Source organism: Diabrotica virgifera, chromosome 7, assembly GCF_917563875.1.
Source record: "Diabrotica virgifera virgifera chromosome 7, PGI_DIABVI_V3a".
Classification (NCBI taxonomy): domain Eukaryota; kingdom Metazoa; phylum Arthropoda; class Insecta; order Coleoptera; family Chrysomelidae; genus Diabrotica; species Diabrotica virgifera.
In genome coordinates this window covers 234274244-234299852 of record NC_065449.1, presented here as the reverse complement: position 1 = coordinate 234299852, position 25609 = coordinate 234274244, and the positions used below count along the sequence as shown (strand labels likewise).

The 25609-nt window shown below is 33.2% G+C and overlaps 1 protein-coding gene across 1 annotated transcript; it reads left to right on the top strand.

Annotated features, from left to right (window-relative positions):
• Nucleotides 1-12552: 12552 nt before the first annotated feature.
• On the top strand, nt 12553-22182 carry LOC126888723 (uncharacterized). The gene is made up of 2 exons (XM_050657109.1): nt 12553-15350; nt 22128-22182. Exons 1-2 carry the CDS (start codon nt 12553-12555, stop codon nt 22180-22182), a joined length of 2853 nt encoding a protein of 950 aa, XP_050513066.1.
• Nucleotides 22183-25609: the final 3427 nt, after the last annotated feature.

Sequence of the window (25609 nt, the reverse complement as noted above, 5' to 3'; positions counted from 1 at the left end):
TTTTGTTTTTTTTTTGTCTCCCTACTTTGTTTTGTTACCTATACCTATTTACACATTACGGCCCACTGTACTTATGTATTAACCCTTTGTAGGCCAGAATATAGATCCAGAATATAGATCACTAAAAATTTAATTACTCTTCAACCATTCAAATTTGTTTAAAGAAAAATTTACCATATATATTTTAGACTGTATTAGTAAACTGAACTACCTATAAATTTTGTTTGAATATACATATATTACCAATACCCATTCAATAAAATAAAAATACACTCACCGGCACAAAATTCCGCCACCCAAAATTTTTGATTAAGTTTGACAATCTATAACTTTATAATTTGTACTTCGATTTTAAAGGTTCTTACATGAGTTTGTAGATACGTGTATTGGTGTCGTTCATTATTATTCCGGTAACAACAAATTTTTGCTTAGATGACATTATAGGGGTTTAATGGAAGCGTCGTAATTTCTCCTAAATTTAAAAAATTCTGTGGAAAAATTGGAGGGCTGATTTTGTTTCATACTCCTTTTGTGTTATCCTGGAGGTATCACTAAAGTTTTGTTTTTTGAATTATCCAAATATCTCTTTTATTGTAAGAGCTGTAAATAAAAACTTGCTTTGAAGGTTTATTTCATTAAAATTATCAAGCCCACTCAAATTAACAAAACAATACAAAATTAACAAAAAAACAAAACAATTAAATAGCGGGTATGTCCACCTCTTGCAGCAACGACTGCTCGCAATCTGTTTGGCATGGAATAAAAATGTGTTATCCTTTCCTGGGGAATAGCCCGATATTCCTCTACGAGAGCCATTACTGTATTAAATTTTCTGAAGGCCTAGGATGTCGGCGAATATCTTTTTTAATTTATCCCATAAATGCTCAATAGGATTGAGATCTGGGCTGCTTGCGGGCCATTCTAATCTTATCAATCCAACCTGTATTTTATGAGTCAATCAGTGTTTTTGTTTACAAAAGCAGCTCTTACAACAAAAGACATATTCGGATAATTCAAAAAACAAAATTTTCGTGATGCCTCCGGGATAGTATGACAGGACTATGAAACAAAATCAGCTCTTCCATTTTTCCACAGAATTCTTTAAATTTGGGAGAACATAGGTACAATGCATCCATTCACCCCTGTATAATGCCATGCAATCAAAATTTTTTGAAGTTATACTTCTTTACCGGCGATAGAGGGTGATTTTTTTATATGTTAAAACCTATCAGCCCGGCGCATGCGCATTATAACTTTGTTCTGATTGGATGTTCAAATGACATGTCAAAAATTATCCGATATGGCAGCTGTGGTTTGGAGGTAAAGGTAAAGGTAAACAAATGTATAATATATTAGTTTATTGTTGTGAGGACAGAAACAAAAAAGTTTATAATATTGTAGTGACTTTTAAATAGTTTTTAAAAGCAACAGGTACGTAATAATTGTTAATGTATCATGGGTATAAACCTACCAATTTGATCTGCCAAAATACATAGTATGTAATACTTTTATTTATATAATTTGATTACCATCAAAATTTCTATCAATATTCACCTAATATATTGTTTTTCACTCTATGTTTTGTTGTATTTTTCAATTCTAAATCATTTCAATTCAAAATTAAAATAATTTGATCAATTTTCAAAATATCAAAATATCACAAGTTCAATCCGTTTAGTTAGTCGATCTTCGTAAATAATCACACATAGTGTCCGTGGCTAAGCGGAGAAGGCGAATGAATTCCAATACCAATCGCTCTTATCAGCGCTGGTTCGAGTCCCAATAGAAAGTTTCTTTTTTGTTTTTTTTTAATACATTTTATGATTGTAAGTATATTTATTATATAATTGTATTTTCAGAAAATACGTATTTAGTTAAAAAAATTTTCGACAATTAATGTTCAGACATCATTTGTGGTTTGTTTAATGTGTTTGTGTGTGTTTCATTCTTTTATTATTTTAATTTTTGGCACTGTTGTAGTAAGTAGTAAGGATATATTAGTTTAATATTTAAACAAAATATAAATAAAAAGTATATTAATTTCGTTTAAATCATATAATAGAAGTATAACTTCTTACGTGCGTACAAAGTACACACACATTCTTTTTTGTTACTGGAATCATACCAAACGATATCAATACATATACCTACCTATAAACTGCTGCAAGAATCTTGAAAATCGGAGCACAATAAATAATAAAGTTATAAATTGTCAAACTTAATCAAAAAATTTGGGGGCGGAATTTTGTGCCGGTGAGTGTATATACATTGGACAAATTTGGTGGCTTTGTTTAGATTACCCGTGTTGAGCTGCCCCCCCCCCCACTTCCAAAAATTAAAAAACAAATAGCCCTGATTTATGAGCTATTTATGAGCTTTCATATTCGGCGTACTAAAAATTTTGAGCTCGTTCCACTGAGCAGGAATTTAATACCTTAGTGTGGGGGGGGGGGGCTGAGTCAGCCCCCCCACTACTTAAAAATAGGAATATTGAATCGGTTTTTGCGGCAGAATTACGAGCTATTTATGATCTCTTGAAATTATATAGTTTCGATTTTTGAGCTCATCCCCTTCACCCCCAAACAACCCTTTAATTGATTTAACTTAAGAGAAAAATGCTGAGAAAACTTAAAATATATCGTATTGCGGATATAATTCCTATGGCTTATATACTCTAAGAATAAACTATTAAATCACGTGCATTTCGATTATTGAGCTACAACCCCTTCGCAAGAAAACCACCCTATCTTCCCAGCTTAAGAAAAAGTTGTACTTAAAATGCATTAAATTAATTATTTGGCGACTACATATCATTTAATAATTTATAAGCTACCAAATTACGCGCATTTAGATCAGTAAATTGAAATTATTTTGTATAGTGCAGTCACTGAAGGTAAAAATCAACGATTACCTTCAATTTCGGTGAACCTTCATCGATTTTCACGAAAATTGGTCAGTGGTTAGAGGATAATTCAAGAAACAAAGGTGACATGGTACCACCTTGCGCCTTTACCTTGAGGGTGGATACCGCCCCTTCTCAGGGGTGAAAATTATTTTATAGAAAATAACTGCACAAATCTATAAAAGAATAAATTATAAGCAAAATTTATTATATAAAGTTATTAAAATAAGTCAATACTTTTTAAGTTATTAAAGACCAAAAATTTTAATTATTCGTGAAAAAAATGCATGTTTTGAAGCGGTTTTTCGTAAATCACTGAAAAACTGTAAGTTTTTACAAAAAAGTAAATACTAGTTTAATTCGTATAGCTTATTTTATAAGAATAAATTCTTAAATCACGCGCCTTTAGATTATTGAGCTACAACCCCTTCGCAAGAAAACCATCCCATATTTCCGGCTTAAGTGAGAGTTGTACTTAAAATAATTTAAATTAATTATTTGGCGACTAGATATCGTTTAATAATTTATGAGCTCGCAAAATATACGCATCTTAATTATTAAATTGCCATTTTCTTTCTATAGTGCAGTCACTGAAGGTAAAAATCAACTATGACCTTCGATTTCGGTAAATCTCCATTCATTTTCACGAAAATTGGTGAGCGGGTAGAGGATACTTCAAGAAAGAAAATTAACAATAATAACTTAGCCGGGGGTATATGTCACCCCTTCTCGGGGCTGAAAATTAATTTATTATAAATAACCCCACAAATCAAGAGAGGCACAAATTCTAAGGAAAATTTGTTATATAATGTTATTAAAATAAATCAATACTATTTGAGTTATTAAAGATCAAATATTTTAATTTTTGTGTTGGTCTGTGCCCATTGAATTGGCAAGTACCTAGCATCTTCGAACAGGGAAACATAGTGCCCTTTTAGCATGTGTTCCATTATATCTATCAACATCATCGACTTGTAGTCATAAAAGTTTACCAAATTATATTATGTAAACCATATATTATGGGGTTACCACTATATACAGTGTGCTAGTTTCAAACTACTCGGCAGAATGCACTGAAGATGTTCTGTATTAGACCGAAAACGTTTTGCAATCCATGACATTTTAGATAGTTTTTAAATAAACGATTTTATACCAGAATATATCTCGAAATTTTTTACTTCTGTATGAGTTTTTTTCAAAAAGTATTAATTTATTTTAATGACATTATATAACAAATTTTGCTTACTATTTGTCCCTCTCTCGATTTGTGGGGTTATTTTTAATAAAGTAATTTTCACCCCCAAGAAGGGGTGACATATACCACAGGCTAAAACCGCAAGTTGTTATTGTCAATTCGTGAAAATGTATGGAGATTTACCTAAATCTAAGGTCATAGTTGATTTTTACCTTCAGTGATTGCACTATAGAAAGAAAATGGCAATTCAATAATTGAGATGCGTATATTTTGCGAGCTCATAAGTTATTAAACGATATGTAGTCGCCAAATAATTAATTTAAATTATTGTAAGTACAACTATCCCTTAAGCCGGGAATATGGGATGGTTTTCTTGCGAAGGGGTTGTAGCTCTATAATCGAAAGGCGCGTGATTTAAGAGTTTATTCTTAGAATATAAGCTATACCAATTAAACTACTATTAACTTTTTTGTAAAAACTTACAGTTTTTCAGTGATTTACGAAAAACCGCTTCAAAACATGCATTTTTTTTCACGAATAATTAAAATCTTTGATCTTTAATAACTTAAAAAGTATTGACTTATTTTAATAACTTTATATAATAAATTTTGCTCTTAATTTGTTCTTTTATTGATTTGTGCAGTTATTTTTTATAAAATAATTTTCACCCCCGGGAAGGGGCGGTATCCACCCTCAGGGTAAAGGTGCAAGGTGGTACCATGTCACCTTTGTTTCTTGACGTATCCTCTAACCACTGACCAATTTTTGTGAAAATCGATGCAGTGGCGTAATTAGTCTGACTGCGCCCCAATGCAAGTATTCCCCGTGCGCCCCTATTCGTAGACTCATTCTCCCCCTCTCCATAACCAACAACGAAACTAAAAACGACATTTCTCTCACTACACACGACATTGTACAGGGTTATTTGCTATATTTTGACCCCCCTGTAAACTGCTTTATTTACAGAATTAGAAAAAAGTCTAAAATACAAAAGTTATTCGATTTTTAAATTATGATTTTTTGACATGTATATCATACTAGTGACGTCATCCATCTGGGCGTGATGACGTAATCGACTTTTTTTTTAAATGAATATAGGGGTCGTGTGCTAGCTCATTTGAAAGGATATTCAATTCTCTATTCAGTAAAATAAACATAAAGATAAGGGTTTCCAAAAACATTTTTTAATTAAATTAATTGACACAAAAAGAAAAATCCATGTAATTTATTAATTTCAAAATATCTTCTACTGCTGTCAGAAAACAGAAATAAAAGTTTATTGCACAAATAAACATTGCTTTTTGCTTAAATTCAATGTCCAAACTTCACCAAGAGGCAGATGGGTGGCAGCTTGGGTGGCGGCTTGAACGTTGAATTTAAATGAAAAGTAATGTTTATTTGTTCAATAAACATATATTTCTGTTTTCTGACAGTAGTAGAATGTATTCTGAATTAAATAAATTACAAACATTCTTCTTTTTGTGTCAATGAATTTAATTTAAAAATTCTTTTTGGATACCATGTATAAATAATCATGTTAATATTTATATTACTGAATAGGGAATTGAATAACCTTTCAAATGAGCTAGCACACGATCCCTATTCTCATTTAAAAAATAGTAAATTACGTCATCCCGCCCAGATGGATGACGTTACTAATTATGTCAATGTCAAAAAATTATAATTTAAAAATCAAATAACTTTTGTATTTTACATTTTTTTCTAATTCTTTAAATAAAGCAGTTTACAGGGGGGTCAAAATATAGTGAATAACCCTGTACAAGCTTTATCCAATTAGAGGAAGATTATTTAATTGAAAGTAAAATTAAGTAACTAAACATTTCCAAACATCATTAATATAACTGAAGTAAGGATCACAGTACATACTTACAATTAATGAATGTACTTTTTAGGACGATAAAATATAGACTACTTCTTACTTTACTTAACATTTTCTATTTATTCAGTGCCCTATATAGTATACATGATATCGCAAGCTACAATAATAATGTTTATGTTCCGTTTCTCAAAATTTGATTAATTTTATTAGATGAGCATTCTTACAGTCAAAGAGCTCCCTACAGCTCATAGTGACAACACTGTACGTTAATTCCTATTCCCTGATAACGAACCTACGGCTCTTATTACCACGAATATTTTTTTACATTTATTTTTGGTAAGCTACAGAGAGTTTTGCTTCAACATATTTTTTGCTAAAACTTTACCAGAATTTTGCGCCCCTCTAAGGTCTGCGCCCCAATGCACCGCATTGGTTGCATTGGCGTTAGTTACGCCACTGAATCGATGAAGGTTCACCGAAATTGAAGGTAATCGTTGATTCTTACCTTCAGTGACTGCAGTATACAAAATAATTTGCAATTTACTGATCTAAATGCGCGTAATTTGGAAGCTTATAAATTATTAAATGATATGTAGTCGCCAAATAATCAATTTAATGCATTTTAAGTACAAATTTCTCTTTAGCCGGGAAGATAGGGTGGTTTTCTTGCGAAGGGGTTGTAGCTCAATAATCGAAATGCACGTGATTTAATAGTTTATTCTTAGAGTATATAAGCTATAGGAATTATATCCGCAATACGATATATTTTAAGTTTTCTCAGCTTTTTGCTCTTAGGTTAAATCAATTAAAGGGTTGTTTGGGGGTGAAGGGGATGAGCTCAAAAATCGAAACTATATAATTTCAAGAGCTCATAAATAGCTCGTAATTCTGCCGCAAAAACCGATTCAATATTCCTATTTTTAAGTAGTGGGGGGGCTGACTCAGCCCCCCCACTAAAGTATTAAATTCCTGCTCACTGGAACGAGCTCAAAATTTTTAGTTTGCGGAATATGAAAGCTCATAATTAGCTCATAAATCAGGGCTATTTGTTTTTTAATTTTTGGAAGTGGGGGGGGGGCAGCTCAACACGGGTGTTTAGATTTACACTTACACAATATTTTTAATAATTTTACGCCATTACTGTCCATCTACAATAATTATTGCCGGTCAATTAAAAATTAAAATTGACGTATTTAAAATTTTTTTTGACGTGGTCAGTTTCTAAAATAAATAATTTAATTTCTTTCATACTTTTGCATCACTGTATTTTCATTTTTACTGATGCTAAAACAGTAATATTAATTCTATTAGTTCCATCTATGGAGTGTGGCAGGAACTTTATAGCTTGGTCCTATGATTATAGAAGAAAACTACTTTGTCGTAGAAGTTTTATAACTCAGTTTGTAAAGCAAAATGTAGAGTAAAGAAGAGTAAAATACATACTCTAACATGAAAACCCATAATTATATTATAATATTATTAATTTATCAAATTCTCTGTAAATGTAATATTCTCAGTAATGTAGTCTAATTTATTCTGTAAAACAATGCTATCTTCTGATTCCTTGTTAGGATTAGCCTGGTTTTTGAAATATTTTTTGTTTTAGATCCTATTGTACTTTCACGTACATTTTCCATTATCTTAAGCTTTTATGAGAAGCTTTTTAAGAACTTTATAATAAAATAAATTATTAGTTTCACCAAATTCACTAGGATTTAAAATATTTTATTCCTTTATCAGTTCCATCTATGGAGGAGCTACGAAAACTGGAACCCAGTAGAACCAAGGAGAAACCTGTTCTCATATGACTCATATGACTCACTGCAAAAGGAATTGTCCAGTTAAAAAAATACAAAATGAAAACGTATGGATTACAAACATACGTGGAATACTGAATACAAGCTTTAAAAACACGATTTTAATTTTTAATCTTTTCGTTTCCTTTTAATCGAATTTTAATCGAAATTAGATATCTGTAGACTAGACGTTCTGTCCGTCAACGTGTTGAACACAGATTTTTTTAAAAACACAAAGTTAGTTGGAACTTAGTTTAGAGAATTGCTGAAGAGACAACCATAGGGTTATTTTAGAACTCCTGAGGCAACCTCAGCTGCTAGAGCGAGAGGCAGTCGCTATTTTTTCCCTTTTAAATCAAATACAAAATAAAAATAACATCAAGCCTATGAGAATATAAAGCATGTTCAATTGAAACGTGACTGTTTCAGTTGACCTGTTCAGAGTTCGATTTTTAACTGAGACTAAGGTTTACTAAGGTATGGTCGGTGCTGCTATATGGCGTAGAGGGCTGGAGACTCCAAACGAGGAATATGAACAGATTAGAAGCTTTCGAAATGTGGCTTTATCGCCGTATCTTCAAGATACCATGGACGGTGAAAGTCACAAATGTAGATGTCCTTAAAAGAATCAACCAAGAACGCCAATTTTTCGAAACCATCAAGAAAGGGAAAAGCGTATTTGGGTCACATCATGCGAAAAGAAAATTATCAGTTCCTCCAACTTATAATCGAGGGTAAAATTGAGGGCAATGGACACTATGGAAAGGTATTTAAGACATACAATCTCTGCAGTGGCGTAAAGTTTCAGTGGGCGGCAAAATTTACCAAGAAATAATAAAAATATTTTATAAATATTTGAAACATTTTATATTTTTATCGCAACTACAAATTCGGACCGATTGAAAGAAACACGGAATGTTTCATTACTTATTTTGTGACGAATTCTGGGAATTCCTTTTCTTTTAATATTTTGTAGCGACTGGCATCAACGTCTATACTGACCTGTGGGAATTCCCTGTTTATGATTTACAATCAGCACAACTTCTTTCGGCAATTTAGAACGTTGCTATTCTTTTTTTTTTCCTCATCGACACATCGTTGGGAAGTTCTGATAGTAGCTACAAGCAAAAGAAGGATTCAAGACATGCGGTGGAGTGCAAGAGGCGATGCCGTAAATGTGACATGGCATCATTACAAAGATATTCTTGTCATTTTGGAAAAACTAACAGAGGCATGTAAAAGCGTAAACACTAGGGACAGATGCAGGTGCTTTACTAGTTTTGATACAGTCCTTTTCCTTTCTTTGTTTTTTTGGGCCTGTGGCATCCGGTGCTACATGAAGTGAATGATACACAAAAATATTTACAAACAATGGCACTTGACATAAGATTGTGCGCTCAAAAAGTAGATGCTTTGCAGATGATATTGACAGAGAAAAGAGAGGAATGAGCCAATGGCGCTGTAGGTTATGCAAAAATATGTGTGAAGAACTTGGAATATCCATAAAACCTCGAAGGCGCATAACAAGAAAGCATATTTTTGGTGACGGAACTAGAGGTGCTAACTTGTCTTGTGAAAATGAGTTGAGACGAAAGCTGTTTTCTTCGTTAGATAGAGTTATTGTAGAAATTCGTAATTCGTGAGCGTTTTCAACAGCTACAGAATTTAACGGATAAGTTTGTTTATCTAACGTCGGCTATATTATTAGTTCCAGAAAACACTAAATGTAGAAATGTAGACTACGCTTCTGACGAAATTGACGAGCAGGGTTTCAAGCTATAAAAACTTCGACTGCGGACTTTCGTTGCTGCTACAGGCAACGAAATTTGATTAATACAGACTCACTTGAATTATTTAAATTTATTGTTAAATCCAAGCTGGAAGATACTCTGCCCAATATTTTAATAATATTTCGAATACTTTTCACAGTTGCTATAAGCAATGCCAGCTGTGAGAGGAGTTTCTCAAAATTGAAATTGATTAAAAAATATTTAAGATTGAGAATGATTACTCTAAGCGCTTGTTCACATTATAAGAATTTTTATCGTGCGATGGTTAAAATCTACATGGTCGCTCGAGCAATCATATGGAATCTTTCTCTCTTCACCGCTTGAAACGTTCGGAGAAGAGAGAAAGATTCCATATGATTGCTCGAGCCACTAGGTAGCTTTTAACCATTGCACGGTCAAAATTATTATAATGTGAAACAGCGCTAAGACTAACTAATTTGGCTATTTTGTCTATTGAGCAAGAGGTGTGTGATGCAATAGACATTGACGGTGCAATAAAAGACTTTGCTCTAAAAAAAAGTAGACGTATAAACTTTTAATTAAAGACCGAAGTTTTGTTTTTAATTCCAACAAAAAAAAATCATATTAGTTTTCAATAAAGATAAAAATATAACATTATAGTATCGTTCTATTTCTAATGAACAATTGATTTTATTTAATTTTGTCGATCGTCAAGGTGTACCTAAACTAATCTTATTTCACTAATAAGTTATATCAATTTACTGTTATAATACCTGTTATAATAGTTATATCAATGTATCTAATTCGTTAAAATAAAAGAATTTTTGTATTAATAAACGTGATTGTCAAACTTAGATAAACTTTTTTATTTAAAATTCAACCTACTGTATGCTGTGCATAACTGTTCTCGACGAAAAGTTCTCTATAATTAATGTATGTAATGTATAGTATACATTATATAATAAATTAAAATACCTAAATAACAGGGGGGCAAAATTGCCTTCCGCACCAGGCGGCCGACACTCACGCTACTCCACTGAATCTCTGCTACATATTACAAGAAACAGATAGTTAATACAAAATGTGATCGCTAATATCCAGTAGTGAATTTGCATTTGAAGAACAAGAAAAAGAATTGAAACATATCTTTGGTCAACCAAAGCCTAGCCTCGGAAACAATAATTGTAATAACTCAACTTACGTTGTGAAATGTTAGTTATGTTTGTACACGTCACACTGATCAGTTCCTATAATTTATATTTGGCTACTATTTTAAGTATAGTGACTTTAAAATGGCGTTTGTTGTTAACAATCAGTACAAATATAATCAGAGTGCGGCAATACCAATTTTAACCTTCTGCGGGCAAGGTCGTGTTAACATGTTTTTTCAACTGTTGCCCTTGCTCATGGAGTTTTCGGAACCTAGAATGCATATTAACGAAAACCTGTATGGGAGAACTTTAAACAAGGTTTAACAAGCATTATGATTAAACCGTCCAGAAAAGCTTATCATTCTTCTGCACGATATTGCTTATATCTCCGAAGAAATGAAACAATCTACAACGAAAGAAACTAGTAAGAGGGATGAGTTTGATTTTTAAACGGTCCTTAGCAAGTTGCCCAAAATTAAAGGGAGAAAACAGGTTGGTTTCCGAACAAGCACCTTAAGGGTTACAAAATGTTACCATTGTTCTCTGTGTAAATACTGCGGGTATACTTAACCTCCAGCATAAATTAATATACCTTGCAAACAATAAAATGAATTATCTATTATTTCAAGGCTCTCCAAATGGAACACTTTCTCTTTATAACGAACCTAGATACATGGAATTTGATATCTGAATTCTGTTCCTAAAGAATTTTCAACAATATACATATACATATAGTGTTCAGTTGAAAATGGCGTCTTATTATTGCTTGATTGTCTTTCAAGCCACAAGTCTACCTAAGGTAGAGAATATTGTAGAGAAAATGGCATTATAATGCTATCGTTTCCTCCACATTGCACACACGAATTGCAGCCGTTAGATGTAGCAGTGTTTTTACCTCTAATGGGGCATATTTTAATGAGGAAGATATTTTATGGCTTAAACACATTGGAAAAGTCGTAACTCTATGTAACATAGCTCGTTTGGAATATCGTATCAAAGAGCTGCCTCACTTAACCACGGCCTTAGTGGATTTGAGACAGCAGGTATCCGTCCAATTAATCCTAACATATTCCCAGATTGGAAATTTAAACCATCTTGTACAACTTAACCACCTATGTATAGTGCAAAATGAAACCGTTGATCCCATCCATGAACAAAGCACTTCTTATTCATAACGAGGTACTACTTCCATTACAAGACTATCTACCTAAACAAAAAGAAAAATTGGAGCTTGAAATCCGGAAAATGTTACTCCAAACCATATAAAGATAACACTACAAGCTCCGTAGTGGGTAATATAATCCCAGTGTCCGAAGTTAGCACTTCACAACAGCAAGGTGGAGTTGAAAGGAGTGAAATTCTTTCGTTTCTGGAGGATATTTTGTACCTCTATGTGTCGAGTCATTATAAAATATGGCAGTGTCCGTGTTTAAAAGATATTTCTGCTTTATACATACGGCGAGCCATATGGTTTGTTTTTCGTTGTTTTAAGGTGAAGGGATGATGGGCTTACTAGCCTGCCCACTTGAGATTGAAACGATAAGAATGTATTGCAGTTTTAAGGAATGTGTAGATATTGGATATTATGTTTTTAAGTCAGTCGAGTTTGTAACATTCTTCGGATAACATCCAAATAAAAACTTTATTTTAAGCTACACTTGCGTATTTTTAATAGGGGTAATTTTCTGTAAACGAAAGTTATTTTCTTTAATTTGATTTCGAACCAGGGATCTTTGCGTGAAGTAACTCGTGGACATCCCTACGTAACATTTTGGCGACCGCGATAAGGACTTAGATATATACGGGTGTGCTTAAAAGTTAGTTGTTTCCGCTTATTTGAGTGTAAACTTTTTTCCGGCGAATAAATTCGTTTGTCGTGAGGCTCGGCCGAAGTTGTTACCCTTGTAAGCGAGAAATATGGCATTGGAATTAGAAACAAAACGCCGAACAGTGCTTCGTACTGCTTTTACGACAGCTGCTAATGTTTTGGACAATTTGTTATCTGAAACGGTGGACACTCGACCCTGGCAACAAATTAGTGTACAGTGGGAACTGTTACAAGTTAAGTACAATGAGCTGTGTGTCGTGGAAAGTGCGGTGTTTGAAGCTATGGTCGAAAAGGCTTCCGAGGCAGAATTAATCAGTGAGATGGAGGCAAAGGATAGATACAGCACACGCTACTATGAACTGAAGTACAAATGCGAAGACAGACCCAGTTTAAGTTCAGAGTCATCAATAAAAGGTAAGCGCAGTTTTAAATTACCTCCAATCGAATTCAAGAAATATTCTGGGGACTTGATAGATTGGCTTCCATTTTGGTCGCAGTTCAAAGTAGTGCATGATGATCCATCGATTGATTTAAACGACAAAATAGCTTATTTGAGACAAGCCACTGTAGACGGTAGTAAGGCCAGACGTTTAGTGGAGAGTTTTCCTGCAGTAGCCGATAATTACTCAAAAATTATAAAGAGTTTGAAGTCTAGGTTTGGCAGAGAGGATCTCCAGATTGAAGTATATATTAGGGAGCTCTTAAAGTTAATTTTGAGTCGAGTTTCTAGTAGTTCTTGTAATGTTTCTGCACTATATGATATGATAGAGAGTCAACTTCGTTCACTTGAGACCTTAGGCATAACTGCTGACAAATATGCGGCAATATTGTATCCCCTTATTGAGTCATGTTTACCGGAGGATATGATCAGACTATGGCATAGATCTTCACAGTTTTTAAGGCCTTCTGGTTCCGTATCCATGCACAATGTCGAAGAATATGCAGAAGTTTCAACTTTGGAGACAAGATTAAGTGGGCTAATGAGTTTTCTACAAAATGAAGTTCAAAATGAACAAAAAATTAATTTAGCAACGGAAGGTTTTGGTTTATCGACTGAAAATAAATGTAAATCTAATAACCTGGTTGAAAAGAAGAATATAAAATTACCAAAGCAAGGAACTGATCAGCCATCAGCGACCGCGGCTGGGTTGGTAAATTATGAGGTTGACAGGTGTATTTTTTGCGAAGGACAGCATGACAGTATCAATTGTTTTAAAGCACAAAAATTGTCTATGGAACAGAAACGACGAACATTGTCAGAGAAGAAAGCCTGTTTTCGATGTTTGAAGGTGCGACATTCTTCGAAGAACTGTAGAGCACGTTTGAATTGTATTTTGTGTTGTAAATCCCATGTTGTTTTGATGTGTCCTGATTTACCTGTTAACAAAATTGATACATCGACCTCAAGTATCAGCCGCTCGGAAGAAAATAGGACTGAGTATCAGACGCTTGCGAATTTGAATAATACACAGGTTTTTTTACAAACTTTGCGAGTAAACATAAGAAGTGCACTTGGTACTAAACAAGTAAGGGCACTTATTGACACTGGATCGCAGAGAACATATATTTTACAGCGTACCGCACAAGAAATGGGTTTTTCTGCTAAAGGAACGGAAAATATCGTACATACGTTATTTGGCGGTAAAAGTACTTCTGAACAACGATATAAATTATACAAGGTAACTGCGAGTGAAGGAGCTTACTCTTGTTCATTTGATGCCTTAGATCAACCAAAAATTTGTGCAGATGTTTCTCCTGTTTATCACGGCCCTTGGGTTGGGGAACTTAGTGACATGAATATTTCGCTCAGCGATGTCGGACATATAGCACCAATTGAGATTTTGTTAGGAGCTGATGTTGTAGGCAAATTGTATACAGGAAGGAAATATCAGTTACAGTGTGGTCTTGTAGCAGTTGAAACTTTGTTAGGTTGGACTCTTATGGGCAAGGTGCCGGCAGTTGCTTCTAATTTCAGCACATCTATGATGTCGATTGCGTTGTTTGTTGATAGTTCTTCTGTGGCGAAACTCTGGGAGCTTGATATTATTGGGATAACCGATCCTGTAGAAAAATTGACACGAGAGGTGGCGGCCAAGGAGGCTAAGAATTTTTTCTATGAGACTATCCGATGTGACAACGAAGGTAGGTATGAGGTTATGTTACCTTGGTTGAACAAGCATCCTTTAATTTCAGATAATTTAGTTGTCGCTAGAAGAAGGTTAGATACTACTTTAAATAAGTTGAAAAAGTCAAATTTGTTTGAATCGTATAATTTAATATTCAATGAGTGGTTGAACGAGGGTGTGATCGAAATAGTAAATGATCCCGAAGAGAATAATTGTGTGCACTATTTGCCTCACAGGCCCGTTATTAAAAATACTAGCGAAACCACGAAAATTAGGCCAGTCTTTGATGCATCATCTCATGAACAGGGTCGTCCTTCTTTGAACCAGTGTTTAGAGGTAGGGCCTAATCTTATTGAACTTATTCCTTCTGTGTTATTACGGTTCAGACAACAAAAAATAGGTGTTGTGTCGGATATTCGAAAGGCTTTTCTTCAAATTTCTGTACATTCGAAGGACAGAGATTTTTTGAGGTTCCTATGGGTAAACAATGAAGGAAAGGAATTTGTATTTCGACATAGGAGAGTTGTTTTTGGAGTCAACTGTAGTCCATTTCTTCTGGGTGCTACTATAGAATTTCATTTGATAAAGGCGCTGGAGAAGTGTTGTAATGATATGCCGTACTCTAAAAATACAATTGAAAGGCTTATGATTGGGTTCTATGTAGATAATTGTGTGACTAGTGTTACTGATGAGACTGAGTTGAGAAAGCTCGTATCAGGAGCAACTGCCATCATGGAGGAAGCTAAGATGGATTTGAGAGGGTGGGAGTCTTCTGGTAGTACAAAAACAGTTGTCCCTGTTCTTGGTCTTCTCTGGGACTCCTCAAGAGACACACTAAAAATCAATGGTGAAATTTTTCAGGGAGTGGTCGGAAAAGAACCCATAACTAAGAGACTGATGCTTTCTGTAGCTCAGAGTATATTTGACCCTATTGGTTTTACCTGTCCAGTATCTCTGTTCCCTAAACTGTTGCTGCAGAAACTTTGGGAAAAGCGCCTGGGATGGGATGCACCAGTCGAGAATGACATGGCTGAGGAATTTTGTCAATGGGTTACTCATCTTCCTGAACTGTCGAGTATTGAGATTCCACGTTGGATCCAGGCTGGGCCCATTGAAGCTGACCATTGGAGTTTGCACACCTTTTCAGATGCAAGTAAGAAAGCTTATGCAGCCGTAGTGTTTTTGAGAGTTCTTCGGAATGATGGTGTTTCGATTTTTCTTATAGCAGCTAAGAGTCGTGTGGCTCCTTTGAAGAAGATTTCTATACCTAGATTGGAACTGTTGGCAGCCACTATTGGTGCTAGACTTTATCAGTCAGTCAAAAGACAATTTTCTCAGCATGTTGAGTCTTATTTTTGGAGTGATTCCACTACGGTTCTTTCTTGGATTCAACGTAAGGATGACTGGTCTGTTTTTGTTTTTAATAGAGTTCAGGAGATTAGAAATTTAGCCAATGCTGAGTGTTGGAAATATGTGCCTGGTTCTCTCAACCCTGCCGATCTTCCATCAAGAGGCTGTGGTGTTCGGCAATTGTTCGAATCTCGATGGTGGGAGGGCCCGGAATGGTTGTACAGAAACGAAAATTATTGGCCCCAACAAAAAGTAGAGGTTGATGAAGAAGAAGTCGGCACTGAGAAAAAGAAAAAAGCCATTTCGTCACTATTGAATATGACGTCCGACGATTGGCACCTGCGTTACTTTTCTCAGTACACAAAACTGTTAAGAATGATGGCTTGGACGCTACGATTTTGTTACAATACGAGAAATTCAAATGGAAAACTTACAGGCGAATTGGTCGCGGAGGAAATCGACAAAGCCGAAATGTTTGTGTTGAAGTTAGTGCAGAAAGAAGCGTTCGGTTCAGATACGAAACGAATTTCCTCGCTAAACACGTTTGTCGATGAATTTGGACTTATACGTTTAAAAACTCGCGTTACCGAGAGAATTGACACGGAAGATTTTCGTCTGCCTATCTTACTTCCGGGTGAACATTTTATAGTGCGCAAGTTGATTTTGAGCTTACACAAAAACTCTTGTCACGTTGGTACACAGGGACTGCTTAGTTTGCTCCGCGAAAAATATTGGACTTTAGGGGGTAGACGGATTGTGCGGTCCATTTTAAAAGAATGTGGTGTGTGCAAGAGACAAGATGGGAAATCGTTCGAAGTACAAACGCCTTCATTGCCGGCCGATAGAGTTCGAGATGCTGCAGTGTTTGAGATTTCCGGGGTGGACTTAGCTGGGCCTCTTTACTTGAAATCGGGCGAGAAGGCATGGATTTGTTTGTTCACTTGTGCCGTTTATCGCGCAGTTCATCTGGAACTCGTTACCTCCTTGTCAACAAATGCATTTATTCAAGCTTTCCGTCGCTTTGTTGCCAGGCGTGGACGCCCGAGAACGGTTTATAGTGACAATGGAACGAATTTTACGGGACTTGAGAACGCGCTTAAGCAATTGGACTGGAACATGATCGCGGAATATAGTTCTACACAACGTATTAAGTGGCGTTTCAACCCCCCTACAGCTGCATGGTGGGGTGGATTTTGGGAGCGATTAATAGGTATTGTGAAAGGACTTTTGCGAAAAGTTTTGGGTCGAGCGTCTCTCAATTATGAAGACTTATTGACATTGTTGTGTGATTGTGAGAGTATAGTCAACTCGCGGCCATTGACGTATATTTCGGATGATCCTACTGAGTTAGCCGCGTTGACGCCAGGTATGTTTTTACGTGAGCAAGTCAGTTACGAGTTGCCGGATTGTGATTTGCTGGAGCAGAATTCTCTCACACGCAAAATACGCCGTTTGCAAGAGTTGAGAAGTCATTTGCGAAAAAGATTTCGTGCTGAATATCTGGCTCAACTCAAAGCGGGAACGAAGAAGACGAAAGTGTCTAAAGTGTCTATCGGGGATGTCGTTTTAGTAGGCAACGAAAACATCAAGCGTCTTCAGTGGCCTTTAGGAAAAGTTATTGAACTTTTACCCGGTAGAGATAATCAGGTGCGGTTAGTTCGTCTTGCGACAGCACAAGGCCAACTTCTGAGACCGTTGCAAAGGCTTTACCCAGTGGAAGTCGTGGAGGCAGTTACTGCTGGCGAGAATATCCAGGGCATTACCCTACGGGATGCGGCTCCAAAGACAGTGCCTCAAGAGAACGGTTGTCAGCTCCAGGCTGAGGAAGAATCAAGTGAAATAAGTGCGGGAGTGACAAAAAGCAGAGCACCCGATCTAAATGAAAGATGTACGCGAAGTGGCCGGGTAGTTAAAACTCCTGTAAGATTCAAGTGACATTTTCTTGACTTGATTTTTTCATGACTCTGTTTGTTTTTGATATATTTTACTATTTACTTTATTTGATATTTTATTGTAATTTTTCGTGACTCTGTATTTTTTGAGAAATTTTGTCAAATTCCCCAAGGTGGGAGAATGTCGAGTCATTATAAAATATGGCAGTGTCCGTGTTTAAAAGATATTTCTGCTTTATACCTACGGCGAGCCATATGGTTTGTTTTTCGTTGTTTTAAGGTGAAGGGATGATGGGCTTACTAGCCTGCCCACTAGAGATTGAAACGATAAGAATGTATTGCAGTTTTAAGGAATGTGTAGATATTGGATATTATGTTTTTAAGTCAGTCGAGTTTGTAACATTCTTCGGATAACATCCAAATAAAAACTTTATTTTAAGCTACACTTGCGTATTTTTAATAGGGGTAATTTTCTGTAAACGAAAGTTATTTTCTTTAATTTGATTTCGAACCAGGGATCTTTGCGTGAAGTAACTCGTGGACATCCCTACGTAACACTATGTATGTATATGATATAATATCTCCTTTACCTCAGGTATCTCCTAATACTCCAGGGTAATAAGCTTGAAATAGACCATGTTCGGGACACTCAAAGATCCAGGTAGCCGACTACTTTTTTAGTTATTGTAGACCTATAGGAAGGAAACCTACCTGTTTCCTGCCTAGAGTTTGCGTCCGTTTTTTATTTATTAACAATTTAGTGCAAAAATCATGATTTTTTCGATTTTTTGTACTCCATTCAAAAGCTAAATAGTTGACATTAAATTACAACATACAGTTTTTTTAGAATATTGAAAAACCTCCAAAATGCCGATATCTAAAATTTAAAAAGTTAATTTGTTGCTACGCAAACTGAAAAATAAATGAAAATCGTTATTTGTTAATAACTTTTACCAAAACTGCCTTAGAACTTTAGTGTTTCACCCAAAGTTGGGTATTGGGGTACTTATTAAACCTTCAAAATTTGAGATCGATCCATTAATAATTAGCTTAAGAGTTATTCTAATTGTTTATCCCAGAGACCTTTATTTTGCTATAACATAAGACAGAAAATAATGAAGATAGGGCAATTCTGCGTACAAAAAATGAAAGTAGAAAACTAATACTATCAAAATGTACTAAAAAAAGATAAAAAATTATCTAATAAAGTCAAAAATCCTAATGCCAAATTTGTGAAATTTTGTAGTTTATAAACACGTAGAATAACTTTAAAAATATTGCCCGTAGAAAAAATCATTTTGCATATTAGAAAAGCTGGTATTTTACACGAATTTTTAAAAATATAGTTCAATAATTGGTGACTAGTCTTGATAAGTGAAGGGGAAGCTGGGAGCCGACAATAGCAGGAGTTCAAAAACTAAAAACGGTAAAACTAATATTTTGATCGTTCTTTTTTAATTTGTATATAACTTTTCTGTACATTACAAATATGCAATTTGTCTAGACATTTATTAATTAATAGACAGTCTAATTTGTTTAAAAAATTTTTGAAAAAATATTTTTTTCCCAAAAATCCATGATTATAATATAATCATACTATCTTTATTAATCATAGAAAACGTTAAGGTATAATTTAATAAATAAATTATCTTCAATAAATAATTATTATCTAATAAAAATCATTTATTTATTAAAGTGTACTTTAACTTTTTCTATGATCATTATTGATACTATGATTAAAAAAATAGATTTTTGTAAAAAAAATGTTTTTTTCAACAATGGTTTAAACAAATTAGACTGTTTATTAATTAATCAATTTATAAACAAATTGCATATTTGTAATGTAGGTTGAAATTACATACAAATTAAAAAAGAAAGATCAAAATCCATTGAGTTGATCCGGAGATACAGAAAATTATATTCGCTTGAAATTGCTTTTTCGGTATTTTAACTCGGTGGATTTGTAGGTTCCCCCTAGTAATCGTTTGAACTACATTTTTGAAAAATCGTAGAGGGTGCTGTGAAGGTACAATGTTTATGCAAATTGTTTAAGAAAAAATACAAATCCCATTCTTTAAAATGGCACTAATGAGATTCCTTAATTATTATAAACAAATTAGCTGTGAATTAAACAATACATATGGCTAACTTTGTCCCAAATGAAGCCAAGCTAAATTTTTTTATTTGAAAATTCGTGTTAAAATACTGTCTTTTCGAATATATAAAAAGATTGTTCATACGGACAAAATTTTTAAAGTTATTCTAAATTCTTATAAACTACAAAATTTCAAAAATTTGGTATTAGGATTTCTGGCTATATTAATTATTTTTTATCTTCTTTTAATACATTTTGATAATATCACTCTTCTACTTTCATTTGGCATACTCAGAGTTGCCCTATCTTCATTATTTTCTGTCTTATCTTATTGCAAAATAAAGGTCTCTGGGATAAACAAATAGAATAACTCTAAACTAATTAATGGATCGGTCTCAAATTAAAGGTTTGATAAGTACCCCAATACCCAACTTTAAGTGAAACACTAAAGTTCTAAGTTAGTTTTAGTAAAAGTTATTAACAAATAACAATTTTCACTTATTTTGCAGTTTGCGTAGCAACAAATTAACTTTTTATCTTTCAAAAATCGGCATTTTGAAGGTTTTTCAATGTTATAAAAAATTAAATTTTACAGTATAATGTCAACTATTTAGCTTTTGAATGGAGTGCAAAAAATCGAACAAATCGCGATTTTTGCACTAAATTGTTAATAATTAAAAATAATTTTGACTTTATTAGGTAATTTTTTATCTTTTTTAGTACATTTTGATAGTATTAGTTTTCTACTTTCATTTGGCTTACGCAGAATTGCCCTATCTTCATTATTTTCTATCTTATGTTATAACAAAATAAAGGTCTCTGGGATAAACAATTAGAATAACTCTTAAGCTAATTAATGGATCGGTCTCAAATTTTGAAGGTTTGTTAAGTACCCCTATACCAAACTTTGGGTGAAACACTAAAGTTTTAAGGTAGTTTTGGTAAAAGTTATTAACAAATAACGATTTTAACTTATTTTGCAGTTTGCGTAGCAGCAAATTAACTTTTTAAATTTTAAATATCGGCATTTGGAAGGTTTTTTAATGTTCTAAAAAACTGTATGTTGTAATTTAATGTCAACTATTTAGCTTTTGAATGGAGTACAAAAAATCGAAAAAATATTGATTTTTGCACTAAATTGTTAATAATTAAAAAACGGACGCGAACTCTAGGCAGGAAACAGGTAGGTTTTCTTTCTATAGGTCTTCAATAATTAAAAAATTAGTCAGCTACCTGGATCTTTGAGTGTCTCGAAAAAACCTAATTACCGTAAAATGGGGTGACTGACCGATTTTATACTTTAATCCAAAAAAAATCATATTTTAAATTTTGCTACATTTTTGTATATGCAAATATGTTATGGGTTTATGCGAAAGTAGACGCCTACTTTAAGTAGCTTGGATTATAATTACAAGAAAACAATCATGAAAGGAAAAAAAAAATAAAAAATGCTTTTGGTCAAGTTCACCTCATCTGGGTGCTTGACCGTATATGCTTTTTGCCTGTTAAACTTATTTTTCTTTTAGGTGGGGTTAATTTGACCGTTTTTTAAACCATTTTTTCTTAATTCGTTATATCGGTGCATTTAACAACCCTTGGAATATTAATTCTTTTTTTTTTATTTAAAAATGAATTCTTAGATATTTATAAATTTGAATCGTTAAAAATAATTTTAAAAATTATACAGGGTGGCTGAAGTATATCACAATAGATATCTTTCTATGTTTTCGGTCAAATTCATCCCAGCGGTCAAAGTAACCCCATTTTACGGTACTCTGTTAAGCTAAGGAGTTCAAGACCTTCGCAATGATCAGCTCTTAAATTTGGTGTGGAGGCCTTCTGTCTCCACACCAAATTAGGTATGTGGTATGTTTTAATGAAAGAAAATTAAAAAACACCAGCAATTAAAAAACACCAGTAATTAAAAAAGCCAACTTCACAGGCAGCTAGGAAAATTGTAAGCAAGAACGTTTCGAAAAAAGAAAAAGAAAATATGTAAGAGCTTTGCTTCTGCTGAAGACGACGGTTTCTCAGAATTATGCAGTACATTGCAGACCAAGGAGGTTTGGATTAAGTGCAATGTCTGCAATAAATGGTGTAATTTAGTATGGGAGGGTGTAATTAAAAAGAAGAAGCAGAAATTGTATATTTGCGATTTTTGTAAATGGGAATGTTTTTTAACTCTTTTTGAACGTTTTTAGACATATTCTAATGAAAAGTCAACAGGAATTAAACAGAAGTGTTCTTATCCTATAAGTATATAAAATGACATTTAATTGGCAAAATATTGTACTAGTGATATTATAGGCTATTGATTATATTCAAAATAAGATAGCTAAAAGAAACTACAACGTTAACGGGGTTTTATTATTTCATATGGTCAATGGACATCTATATATGAAAGAACCGCGGAGTGCTACCATTCAAAGGGGTGCGTTTTTCAGAAATGGGTGAATTAGTCCCTGGGCACAGGTTACATTAGGGTGAGTTCTATGCACTTTTGGTTCAAACATATCTACATAAAAATTGTTCCGGGTTAAATTTCCTATCTAAATATTGCTTTTTAAAGCTAATGATACTTTTTTTTACAAAAATATATTCAAAAGAAAAAGCACAAAGAAACCCAAAAGAAAGAAATTTTGTTTTTCGTCCCATAACTTTTGTCCACGAGGATATAGGTATAGACATTGCTTTAGAGAAAAAAAACCTACATATTTTTTCTTTAAAATGTTGTTTAGTAAAGGTAATTAAAATTTATAGTTTTCGAAATATAATTTTTCAAATTTCGCCACTCACAGCAATTTTGGGCAATTTTCCTTGTTATTTCGCAAATATTGTTCTGTAACTTTTTTCTACGTAACATTAGGTATATATGCAATGGTACACGTAATAGGAATAGAAATCAATTACCTTTAAAATGGTCTACTGTATAACGTTGTACGACTTTTTTTAAAGAGATTATTGTTTTCCAAGGTTTTATGCTTTTAACGATTTTTTATGATATAATAAAAAAATAAAATAATATTATTATATAATATATTATATATTATATAATATTATGTTATATATAGTATATATAGTATATATAGTATATATAATATAATATTATATTATATATTATATAATACCTAATATAAAATTTTTTTTTATATTTTTTACGATTATTTTTGAAATTTCTCATTATAACTTTTCTTTCTTGTACATGAATATACTAAATGTTGCTCAATAAAGAGGGCTTACTTTCTGTTCTTTAAAATGGTGTATCATCTATATTTAAATATGTAATGGAAACCGAGTGATTCTTTGATATTTTTTACCTGTATTATTTAAAATTATTTCTTTTACAAAAATTACATAAACATTAAGAAAACATCACTTTAGTTAAAATTATTTAAACGTTGACATTTAAAAATTTTTCAAAATCAAAGTCCATCTCTTCGTTAGCATTAGCTTTAATATCTTCCTCTGACATTTGTTATCTTAGAGTTCCCACAATTAGTACCCATGCACATGCACCCTTTGCAGAATATTGAACAACTAATTTCTGTCTTCCTACAACCGCAGTTTTTTGTACATCATTTGGTACATTTACATGCTATTTTTTCAAGCAAAGCTTGTGGTGCAGGAGCTTTGACATTAAATATTGGAATTATTCCATATTTTGAAGTTTGCCCGGCCGAGTCAAGTGGATCCAAAGTATTGCCTATAAAAAATAAGATTCAATCATAACACACAATCAAATAAAAAGGTATAATGAGAAATTTAAAAAATAATCCTAAAATCAAAAATCGTTGCAAGTACTTATTACATTTTGAAAAATATATCTTATTCAAAAATAATTCTAGAATTTTTATAATACACCATTTTAAAGTAAACAGAATAAGTTTTCTTTTTTATTATATAATATACAGGGTGTCCAGAAACTCTACCGACAAACGAAGTTAGGAGATTCCTTAGATAAATTCAAGACATTTCAACCCAATTCTTCTAGTCCGAAAATGCTTCCTAAGAGAGCTAGAGCTCTTTGAAGATGGCGTCTTGTAATTAGTTTTTCTTAAATAACTCCAGAACGCGTTTTTTAGAAAAATGAAAATTGGTACGCATATTTATCTACTAGAGATAAATCGATGACAGTTATTGTGAATTTCTAGTACCGGTCATAGGCGTCCGTTTTGGGTAGGGCAACGGTTATTTTATCGCATAACTTTTATGTCTTTAACTTTTAAGCATTTTTGACACTGGATTATTAAATTATGAGGTATTTTAGTACTAAAAGGTACTCTTGCTTTAAGTCGTTAGAACACACCGTTTTCTAGAAAAATCGATTTAAAAATTTTTCGTTTATTGAATTTCCAAAAAAAAATTCAAAAAAAAACCATTTATAAAAACGAAAACTGGTACGTTTATTTATATTCCAGAGCCGAATCGATTTCATTAATTGCGAATTTCTAGTACCGGTCATATGCGTCCGTTTTGGGTAGGTGAAGAGTTATTTTATCGCATAACTTTTTTGTCTTTTTATTTTTAAGAACTTTTGATTTTAGATTATTAAATTGTGAGATATTTTAGTACTAAAAGTTACTCTTGCTATAAGTTGGTAAAATACACCGCTTTTTTTGAAATTTTTTTTCAATTTTTTTTAAATTCAAAAAACGAAAAATTTTCAAACCTATTTTTCTAGAAAACGGTGTGTCCTACCGACTCAAATCAAGAGTACCTTTTAGTACTAGAATATCTCACAATATAATAATCCAGTATAAAAATGCTTAAAAGTTAAAGACAAAAAAGTTATGCGATAAAATAACCGTTGCCCTACCCAAAACGGACGCCTATGACCAATACTAGAAATTCACAATGAATGAAATCGATTTATTTTTGGAAGGTAAATATGTGTACCAATTTTTGTTTTTCTAAATAGAAGCGTTCTGGAGGTATTTAAGAAGAATTAATTACAGGATGCCATCTTCAAAGAGCTCTAGCTTCCTTAGGAAGCATTTTCGGACTAGATGAATTGGGTTAAAATGTCTTAAAATTATATGAGGAATATCCTGTCTTTGTTTGTCGGTAGAGTTTCTGGACACCCTGTATACCTAAATGTAGAAAAAAAAGTAATAATGGGTTTCTTTGTGCTTTTGGGTTTGCAAAATTTTTTTCTTTTGGGTTTCTTTGTGCTTTTTCTTTTGAATATATTTTTGTAAAAAAAAGTAGCTTTGACTTTAAAAAGTTATATTTATACAGTGTGTCAATTTTAAAACTTACAATGGCTATATCTCACGAGCAAAGGCTGAAAACGAAAAATGCTTGAAACCGTTTCTAGGATAGTAAGGGGGAACTAAAATGACATGAAAGAGAACTCACTCCCATCAAACCCCTAGGCCCCACCTACCACAACCAAAAAAGTTTAAATTGCAAACCCCTACTTGTGATACATCATTGAAAAGTCTATAAAAATGCTATCCAATGGTATAAATAATAATTATACAGGGTGAAGCAATAATTGTGAAACTTTGGCTTAAATGAAAAATTTAATGAGGTTTTGTTGAACTACAAATTTGATAAAAATGTCAATTAAATAAATGTTCAAAGTGGGTTCCGTTGTTTTGTAAACAATACAACAGTCTATTTTCAAATTCTGCACGAAATTTGACAAATGTTTTTCTAGTAACAGGGCGACATGCTTAAG

Bases quoted from the DNA above. Each gene is read 5' to 3' on its own strand.
- LOC126888723 (XM_050657109.1), top strand. From the start codon at position 12,553: ATGGCATTGGAATTAGAAACAAAACGCCGAACAGTGCTTCGTACTGCT. The intron at 15,351-22,127 runs GTGGGAGTCTTC...GAACGTTTTTAG, and splicing joins GCTAAGATGGATTTGAGAGG to ACATATTCTAATGAAAAGTC.